The sequence below is a fragment of the Parasteatoda tepidariorum genome, chromosome 3, assembly GCF_982258835.1.
Source record: "Parasteatoda tepidariorum strain Cologne lab strain chromosome 3, Ptep-v5.0, whole genome shotgun sequence".
Taxonomy (NCBI): domain Eukaryota; kingdom Metazoa; phylum Arthropoda; class Arachnida; order Araneae; family Theridiidae; genus Parasteatoda; species Parasteatoda tepidariorum.
In genome coordinates this window covers 50644872-50655711 of record NC_141757.1, presented here as the reverse complement: position 1 = coordinate 50655711, position 10840 = coordinate 50644872, and the positions used below count along the sequence as shown (strand labels likewise).

Sequence of the window (10840 nt, the reverse complement as noted above, 5' to 3'; positions counted from 1 at the left end):
TTCAAAGTTTCAAGTATTTATGCAGCTGTTAACATAGTAAACAATAGTTTTGAAAATATTGTAACGTAACAGTGTGACAACTGAGCTAAAAGCATCAATTCCTCGAGAGGTAATGCTAAAATGATGTTGCTTGAGAGACACACACGAGAAGTGATGTTCTTTTTTTTTGTTGTTGAAGAAGAGAGTTTTTTTCTGAGAAGAGATATTTCGTTTGGGTAATATTTTGTGATTTTTCGTGTGAATGTTTAAATAAATTGTTTGATACAACTCACGTCTTATTTCTGGTTGTTGTGACACAACAGAATTTCACTGGTGGCAGCGGCGGGATATAGTAAGAGTAGTTGATTTAAGGTAGTCAGTGATTGTATATGTAGTTTTTTATCAGTTGTAAATTATGGCTTTTCTTAATAAAGCGAAAAAAGTGGATTTGATAGAATTGGCCGACGAATTAGGTGAATCTGTTCCACCTCAAGCAAATGTTTGTGAAATTAAAAAAATAATTCAAACTGGTAAACATTATGAGGTTGAGGATGTAAAGATGTGTTTGACTCGTATAACGGAGGAGAGAATTAGACGAGAAGAACTTGAAAAACAAGAACGGCGAGAAGAACTTGAAAGACAAGAACGGCGAGAAGAACTTGAACGGCAATATCAATTGGAATTGCGTAAACTCGAATTAGAAGCAAATTCTCAAATTCAGCACCAAAACAGACCGGTATCAGGTGAAACAAATCATAAAATACAGATTTTACAAATAACACCAAAATTTAATGAAGGTAAAGATGAAATGTCGCTGTATCTGATAAATTTTGAACGTCGAGCAGAAATTGCACAAATTCCTAAAGATGAATGGGTGCCTTACCTATTGAGCGTAGTACCACCCGACATTTCAAATATGTTGGCGAGAGAGTCTCCTAATGATGCCAATAACTACGACTTTGTAAAAGAATTGATTCTTAAACAATATAAGCTTAATGCAGATGAACTCAAACAAAATTTTTATCGACATTTTAAATCACCTGAAAAATCTTGGCGAAATTTTGCTCAAGAATTAAATTGCTATTTTAGCGAATGGATTTCTGAAGTAAAAATTACCACTTTCGATGATCTTAAGAGTTTGATGGTTACCGAGCAAATGAAACGTCATGTACCAAATGACATGAGAGATCATTTTCTTGAAGATTGGATGGAATTGAATTCTTATTCCAAATTAGCCGGAAAATTGGACGACTATGAAAGTTTAAAAAACAGTTTCAAGGAAAAGTCTGTGTCTTATAATCGAAGTAACCAAGATGATTCTTGGCGATCTCTAAACCAAAGTGATACCAGAACTGAAGAAAAGTTGACTTGGCAGAAAAATAATGTTAAAGAAAATGTTCGCGAAAGAGAATTTGAAAGAAGACAGCTTAGATGCTATGAATGTGGTTCTTATGATCATCTACGCCCTCAATGTCCCAAGGCGAAAACAAATTCTGAAACTGTGGCACCGCTTCACGTTTCGGAATCAAGGTTTCCTGATATAATGACACCATATACGAGCATTGGCGTGGTAAATGGCGTTGGCATTTCAATACTACGAGACACTGGCGCAACCTTGGATTTAATTCATAGGAGATTTGTAAAACCTGAAATGTACACGGGTGAATCTGTTTGGATAAAAACTCCAATGCAGGAAGAATCATTTTGTTTTCCATTAGCCGTAGTTGAATTAAACTATAAGTTAGGAAAAGTGGTTACTAAGGCAGCTGTATTAGGTGATTCTCTTGATAAAGGGTATTATTTATTGGGTAATAAAACGGCTGCTCTATTGGAAAATTCGTTTGAAGTCCCAATGATAAGTGCTGTAATGACTCGAAAACAAGAAAATATGAATGAAAGGAGGGAAGTAGAAAATAAAGATAATGTACAGCTCGGTATAGTCGATTCCAATGAACACATCGTTACTTCTCATCAAACGGCGAAAAACGATGACTTACTCACTGAAAAGATTCGTGACTCCAATTTTCCTGTTTATTTTCCTTTACTGTTTTATTTTCCTATATACCGATAAACAAAACAGTTTTATGTCAACCTATATAGATCAGTTTTGACAAAATTTTATGTATGTTTTTTTGCCATTTCCTACTTTTGCAAAGAAAACTCTGTGGAAGGGAGGAGTTAGACTGTAACGTAACAGTGTGACAACTGAGCTAAAAGCATCAACTCCTCGAGAGGTAATGCTAAAATGATGTTGCTTGAGAGACACACACGAGAAGTGATGTTCTTTTTTTTGTTGTTGAAGAAGAGAGTTTTTTTCTGAGAAGAGATATTTCGTTTGGGTAATATTTTGTGATTTTTCGTGTGAATGTTTAAATAAATTGTTTGATACAACTCACGTCTTATTTCTGGTTGTTGTGACACAACAATATGTTGAATACAGTAGTCATGAAATTAAGAAAAATGGGTTGAATATTTCGATTAAACTTCATTTTAATACTAAAAAAATAATTTTTTCTATACATACAGCATTAAAGTATGTAGTCATAAGTTTAATTTTCACAAAGAAAGAAGTTTATATGTGAAAAATTGCTCGAGTAATTACAAATTTACAAAAAAATTGGATTTCGGGTAGCCCCACTCACATGAATGTCGGGTATCAGCGCCCAATTTTATTTCGTCGATAAATGTACGGTTGCAAAGATTATTATTTTATTGCTTCAAATTTGAATGTTGCATACATTTTTAGCAACAAATATTGTTGTTATTAAATTATTGCTATTAAATGATAGAATTCACTGAAAGTATATAAATATGTAATATCTTTGTGATAAAAATGATAAGTGAGGTTTATCTATTGTCAATACATTGGTCATTTTCATTTACACCTGAAAAAACAGTCGAAAAACATAATTTTTGTAACTGGACGGGGCTACCCGACACATTTTGAAAAGAGCTAATAAACATGCTTCTTTAAATTTCTATTTTTTTAAGTTAAACTATTCTTTTTTTGGTTTATTCTTTTTGCATTATTTAATTAGATGATAAAACAATAGAAACATACAAAAATATTGACTATTACTCAATATTATACAGAAATATAAGCAATACTCCTTAAGTCGGCGGGGCTACCCGACTCTCCCCTATAATAACAAAAACGACAACATTTTAAGGAAAAATAATCTCAATATGATAAAAAAAAATTTTAAAGTTTAACTAAAGAATAAAGCAAAATAAATTGAAAACATGTTTTTAGTAAGGAAACGAAACATAAATTTTAAGATAAAAAACTTAAAAAATCAAATTTTCGTACGGTTATTTTGTTTCCTTTCCTCGGATACTAAATTGATCACGTTTCAGTGCTAAATGATGACGGAGCCTGATTTGCGGGAAGCTTTAGTTGACGGAGCACTAATTAAATTTGGTCGAGACAGAACATCGATCATAGTTGGATGCATATCTTAATTACATTTTCAAATTGTTTCTAAGTCTGTAATTCAACCAATCATTTTATAATTAGCAACACATGATTAACATTAATAGATACGACTATGCTTCTTTCACAATCCTCTTAAGGTAATCATTGTAATCGTGTTATTAAAAGAAGCGTAAAATAAAATAACTCTTCTTTAATTCAAAATTGTCAAAATAATAAACAGTTTTTTTTGACGTTTGTTTCCTTAAAATGGATATTCCAGTCATTTCTTAAACTTATCTCTTTCTTAACACATTAACGCCTGCATTTTTTGACACGAAGAAAAAAAGCTTCGATTAAAAAAGCAGTTATTTTTTTTAGCTAAATGGATATTTTTTCTGTTAGATACTACTTGATTTTTGAAAAGATTAAAAAAAAAACATTTGCTTTATGTGAGAACAGCACTGCTTCAAATAAGAATTTTCGTACAATTAAGTAATTCGAGTTTTTCATATGTCACACTAAGTCAACATAGGTTTTAATGTAATTTGTTATAGATTTTACCGATAATTAGGAGAAATACATTATAATGTCTTAAATTTAAAAACTTGATAGGCAAAAGAGCATTTGCTCTTTTAACATAATTATTTCCCATGAAGAGTTTTGAAAATAGAGAATAATACTTTATGCTGATGATTTATTTATAAATTTTATAAAACATAGTTGCTCTTTTTATTATTTTACTTATTTAATTGAAAAATGTTTGTATTTATTTGCATATATTGTAAACAAATGAGAACTAAAAATAATAAGAAAATATATATATATTTATCATATTTCTTACGAAAACTGACTAATCTTAACTAATCTCGCTGGTTTAATGTGACACGATAATTGGAGAAGTGCCGGTGAAAAAACGCAGCGCGGATGGTTGTTACATAACATGTTATCACTGTTATTGCTAGAGTAAAAATATTGCTAGCAGTATTAGAAATGAGAATACTAAATGAAATCAATTAAAGAAAAGATTATAGTTACTTCTAATTTAAACTGCTGACTAATAAGATCTTAAAATAAGTGAAATAAAAAAAATTGAAAGTATGGAATTTTTCTTTTTTCTGCCCTGCAGAGCATTTTTTTCTTTTTCCTTTAATAATTTGTGCTACCGACGTTAAATTAAAGTACTAAAAATATGAATTTCAATCATTTTTTCAGCAATTTACTATTGATTTGAAATACTCTTTATTATTTAAAGTAACATTAAGGAAACGAGCCATTTTATCCATTTACTTAAAATGTTATGTTTACGATATCTATTGTAAAATTGTCATATACTATTATTTGTTGTAAAATGGTTAACAACAATATCCTTCCTAATTGTTTAATATTATAATTTGGTAATTAGTTTCTAAAAATATGTTCGATTGATTATTGGTTTTAAGCAATTATATTGTTTCTTTAAATAAAGAAATTCAGATAATTAGTTTTCTTAATTTCGAAGCAAATCAATATCTGTTTAAAAGAGAGCTAACACAAAATTAATTTATTCTGTCATAATTTTCGAAGTCTTTCAATGGCTTGGTTTTTCAATCTAGCATGTATGTTTTTCATTTGCATCACAATACTTATTGGAATCATGTTAAAGTCTTCTATTCCCATCAGGTAAGTATTTTTTGATCTATATATGGAGTAAATAATCATATTAATCGTAATACCTTTCTAGAGTAGACTTAAAAAATATTAAGATTAATATAATTATCAACTTAATATATTTTAAGCTATGTAGACTAACTTTCTTCTACTTCTGCAGATCTATTTAATTATAATTAGTTTTTTTGAATGAAGCACATGAACTTTTCATGCTTTCATTCTCTCGCGTTATATCAACTTTTATTCCTGCAAAATCTAAATGCTAAATAAGATTTTTGAGGTATATATATATATATATATTTCAAAAGTTCTGATATGAGGTTAGTATGTTTATTACAATTTTCACATAATGAGTATACAATATTCTTAGCTTCATAAGAATGTTCCTTTGCTGTATTCTGTAATGATGTGAGAACATGACTTTCGATAAAAATAAAACTCTAACATTGACTTTAAAGCAACTTTTCCCTTTTCTCGCGCAGCTGACGTTTCACAAATAAAGCCTCAGAGCACGAGATCACCGATAACGTGTGCAACAACTTAAAAACAAACTGCACGGATATCGACCTATAGAAAATAAATATCCTTTGAGTTTTTTGAAGAAAATATTCTAAGATAAAATAAAATAAATTGTTACCTCATAAGAGAATTACAAGTATCTGCACAGCAGAAGATAACCAAAATCAGTAACACGAAGTAACAAAGCACTACTGGAAATAACAACCTAACTATCAAAAAAGAAATATATTAAATAGAAATGAAAGTGGAAGCACTGACATACATGGTAGCATCGTCAGAGAGGGGGGGGGGTATTACCATGCAGTCAATGCGAAAGCAATTTATTGGTGGAATATTACAGCAATTGGTGCTATGTTACTGCAAAAAAAACATACCACCTACTGCCCCAAGTAAGAAACAAAATAAATCAACAGCAAGTCAGATGAAGACTATATGCCTATATATTGAGAATCGAAGTTGAGGTACATGAAATTTTCAAATGAGTAATAGAACTTAGAAAGTTGAAGGTTCGAGTACCAAACGAGTATATGGGTCCAAGAATTTATGAAAAGATAAAGAAAAATAATAAATAAAAATAAAAAAGTACATAAATAGATATAAAATAAACTCTATAGTAATTTAATAAATTAACCTTAATAAAACTATTGTAAAAATAGATAAACACTCGATTATGTTGCAGGGTAATCCAACCAAACCTTCAATATTTGGATGGCCCAATATATATATATATATATATATATATATATATATATATATATATATATATATATATATATATATATATATATATATATATATATATATATATAGAATTTAATAAATAAATACAAAAATAATGAAAATTGATATTTATAGTGCACTCGTAAAATACAATCGCTTTTCTACCAATTGTTTTCTATTTTATTTAATTATTTCACCTTTGAAATCATACTTATGTCCTTTATAAACTGAGAAATATAAATTTAGCTATTTTTGTTTCTAATCTCCAACTGGTCTAACACAACTGGATAAATTATGTAAGTCCATAAACTTCCAGTCTGAAATCAAAAGAAGTTTTGAAAGCAACCCACTCCAAAATAAAATTAATTCAGTTTAAACTATGTCCGGGTTATGCCGGAGCAGTCCTACACTTAGCGCAAATACTAAATGCCCTTTGTCCCTGTGCATTTGAGTGACACCTCAAGTGACCACTGGAAACCCGGGATATGCAAATCTGCTGGCTTCTCATCCTTGAAAAGGCACCCCAGGCCTATAAATTTAACTCGTAATATGCATCACTATATTTCAAGTTAATACTTAATGAGATTCATATTTTTGAAATAAATGGTTATTTAATTGAATGTTTTCTTTATACTTTTATAATTATTAAGGAAAGCCTCACTGAAGTAAGAACACAGTTACTAAAACTCTAATTTTTTTATGATTGCAATTACTTATATTCTCAATTGTTTAAAAAGTCCTGCAGTGGACTGATCGTTAAGACACGTTTCCCAGTAAATCACCGAAGTCAAGCATCTCTGGCTGCTGTCAGTGTGTGGGTGGGTGACCACTTGGATCAGTCTACGTAGGGACCGAGGTTGTGCAGTATTGGTTCTCGTTAAACTGTTCTACCGTAAAGTGCTCGACTTCGTGTGCAGGTCGTTGGGCTACCGAAGCAGAGGTGCCATCCCCTCTGCAGAGGATCAAAATTGTGATGGCTTGTCCTCGGATCATCCTCAGGGATGTTTCTCAGACGGTCGCCAATAGCCCGTTGTGCAGCTCTAGTGCGACGTAAAGTAACTACAACAACAGCAGCAATTGTTTAATTCGGAGATTAGAAAACTATTTTTTGTCAATGTTGGAGATTTTTCTCGCTATAAAAAAATCTTTAATTTTGTGAGTGTTAATTTTTTATTTCAGAAAATAATTTTCATTCTAATTCCCTCTTTACTTACAGAAGATTTTTTTACTTGTTTAACAAGATCGACAGTAACTCAACAAACGATAACGACCATGGCAATGGAAATAGTTTTGAAAAGCCAACCAGATGGATTCAAGAAAAAACTATTCTGGAAGGACCAAAGAGCCACGAATCTATGGTTGCTGAAAAGGAGTCTAAAAAGATACTTTTGGAATTTTCAATTGAAGACTTTTCAGACGAAAATTATTTGAAACGTGGAAACAGAAGAATATCACCGCTACGTTCAAGAAAAAGTCACAACTCAAACCCAAAATTCGACAATGCTTCAAACAGTCTCGATATCCCAGAAATAAACAATCAAAGAAACAAAACGCATCAGCAGATCCCCGCTAACATCGTTAACTGCTTTTTCACTGATAACAGCGGAAACAGAGTTACAAAAGGATTGAGGAAACTAAGTCATAATGATTCATTTAAATTTAATGATAAAGCTTTTAATGATGAGGATGGAAAAGAAGATACAAATAACCGTCTCATTACATACGTTAAAGGTCAATATCAAGAAGTTGAAGATGCTGTTTTGGAAAAAAGCTTCATAATGATTGAAGAATTGAAACTGGCTTTAAGAAAAAGACAAATTTAAAGATAAGTGGTCTCAATTGCTTTGATACAAAAAATGTTCAGCAATAAGGTACCAGAACTGATTTTTGGACAAGAGATATTAGATCATGTAAATCATGGCAATTGATTTCGAAGAAAAATAAAGATAATTTGATTAGATTAGATAACTAGTTAGATATGGGTAAAAATTATTTTAATTAGCAAACGTTTTATTTTGTATCTAAATTTTTCTAAAGGCAAATTTTTTGCGAAAAGTTATTAGTAGTAACAATTAACAATAATCGTCGATCTAATGTACTGAGCTAGCTGTCGTACATTAGCCACTGGGATTCTCTGGTTAACCACTGATCAACTACTGTTTGGACTGGGATTTTATTCTCGAGGATGGTTTGGAGCTAACTAAGCTTATTAATATTGATAGGTGCCTGCATTGTGGCTGGTGAGCAAATCTGACCATTTTGCCACAATGATGCAAAGTTCGATATCGTGAAGACATCAGCACTTTGTCCCACATGCTGGGTGTTGCAAGAATGTTTTTCTTGCGATGATTTATATCACCCTTACCAATGCACGGTACGTTATTCATTCCAAATAAGTGTACACGATTTAGACAAGTACAATAAACTCTATCCCAAACGGAATTGATCGGTGTCGGAACATGAAAATTCGTTTTACAGTTTCCCGTCTGATGTAAACGAAAATTATTAATAAATACCAAGATTAAGATTCCATTACAATCATGAATGACCATATAAAATATTAATAGATAAACTCTAATGAAAGATAATTATGATTTTTTTTATTGAATTTGATATTTAACCGCTTAACGATCGGTTAATTTTCAAGAAAACGGTCACAAAAATGCCCATTTTTTTGACTTTTGTATTTGTATTACGTATTTGATTAGTGCTGCAGCTAGTTTAAGATTACCTAACTATCTTAAAAATATCCTGGTGTGTAAAATGAGAAATAAAATGTTTTCCGGGCAAAAGAAATGAATTAGATTTATTCTTATTGGAGCGTTACTACCGAACACTCCAGCCCGTCAATATGACGGGAGCGAGAAATAGAGGGCGAAACCTCAATCCCGTCATTTTCACGGGAGCGAGAAGGAAGGGGTTAAAAACATTTTAAACCATGGGAAATATATTTTCTTGCCTTGGTACCCTTTGAATTTCAGTAGTCAATATTTAGTTTTGAAGTAAATTTCCTTAATTTAAGTTTGCTTTTATAATCAAATTTCAGCTTACTGTATGTAGTACATTTCAAGTACAAAATATTTCACAATATGCTTGAAAAAAGTTAAAATACGTATAATTCATAATGTAATCAAATATATACGCTGAGTAATAAGAACTATATATACATTTTGATTGAAGAAAATCATCATAAAACCTAAAATTTCAAGGAAAAATACTATTTTAAGATTCATTTTTAAAATTAGTTTCAATCCATGCGAGAATTATTTGGAACTGAATAAAAGAGTTAGAAGTAAAATAAGTATTTGCGGTTATTCAGAAGATTGTGATAGATGCACAAAAACTCGGATAAATTTGTAAGTTATGCGCATGTGTTTTGCCTTCTGAAAATAAATTTATTCAATGCATTAAATATGGCTTATCACGTTGACTTATCATTTGCGTCACTAACATTTCCTATTTCTTCGTTTTATTTCTTTAACATTCTCTATTTCTTTGTTTTATTTCTCTAACATTCCCTATTTCTTTGTTTTAATTTTTTCCTCTCAACAGCTTGTTCAATGTCGTTGTAATTTTTTCGTAATTTTTTCCCTGATTCATGTCCTTTTTAGCTTTTAAATCAGGGTCTATCTTTCGTGTTTCCTTACACGACACCATGTATAAAGCTTCTTGGTAGCATCGAGACAACTGTATGATCCAAGATACAAGGGAAAAATTCTGGTAAAATTACCATAGTGCATCATGAGAGCATTTTTAGTAAAAAACATAATTCTGTTTAATAAAACCATAATATACGGTATTTAAACCATTCATTTAGTAGTTTTTATGCTCAGGAGATAACAATTGAATAGAAGATTTGTTTTTAAATATTATATTTCGTATAACCACACATTTAATAAAACATACAAAACTGAACGGAATAAATGGTTTTTAACCCATGTTCTAAAGTATCGTCATAAAATACCAAATTTTGTCACATTAATCACATATTAAATAAACCATATTTTACCAAAGCTCTTCGATAAAAATTAATGATTTTTGGTATTCCCATAAAGTCAGAAACACAGTATGATTTACTATATTTTGATAGTTTTGACCATACTTTTCACTCAGTGTAACTTCTGCGTGCATTCCAAATTTGTCATATATGGAATCTAAATTTCAATCCCGTTTATGTTCAATATTTCTGGATGTTATAATGAATGTAGTTTATTTTGCATGAAATTATCATGAAAATAATAAATATTGTGAGCATGTCGAACAACAAACATTTTTCATACATCATATAATAATTTTTTGCGTTTTAGGGCACAAACTTTTTGTCACAAATTTCACATTTGAGAGATATGAAACGAAAGAGAAATTCCACATTTTGCATGGATTACAAATATAAATGAAATAAAATAGACATGTTTTGGAAATAAAACTTATATAGGCATCATTTTTTGAATTTCATTTTTATAGCTTACAAGTTTTATTGGCTTTAAAAATACATAAAAGATCCCGCTGCATCAACTTTTTAAGAATAAAACTCTTCTAGCATATATGTTTATCGAATTG

General features: G+C 30.4%; 2 protein-coding genes across 2 annotated transcripts; both read left to right on the top strand.

Annotated features, from left to right (window-relative positions):
• The first annotated feature begins 787 nt into the window (after nt 1-787).
• Nucleotides 788-3556, top strand: LOC139426444 (uncharacterized). Its single transcript, XM_071185344.2, has 2 exons — nt 788-1773; nt 3520-3556. Exons 1-2 carry the CDS (start codon nt 788-790, stop codon nt 3554-3556), a joined length of 1023 nt encoding a protein of 340 aa, XP_071041445.2.
• A 1368-nt stretch (nt 3557-4924) lies between these two features.
• On the top strand, nt 4925-8170 carry LOC139426955 (uncharacterized). Its single transcript, XM_071187178.2, has 2 exons — nt 4925-5053; nt 7497-8170. The coding sequence occupies exons 1-2, from the start codon at nt 4965-4967 to the stop codon at nt 8101-8103; spliced, it is 696 nt and encodes a 231-aa protein (XP_071043279.1). The 5' UTR covers nt 4925-4964; the 3' UTR covers nt 8104-8170.
• The last annotated feature ends 2670 nt before the right edge of the window (nt 8171-10840 follow it).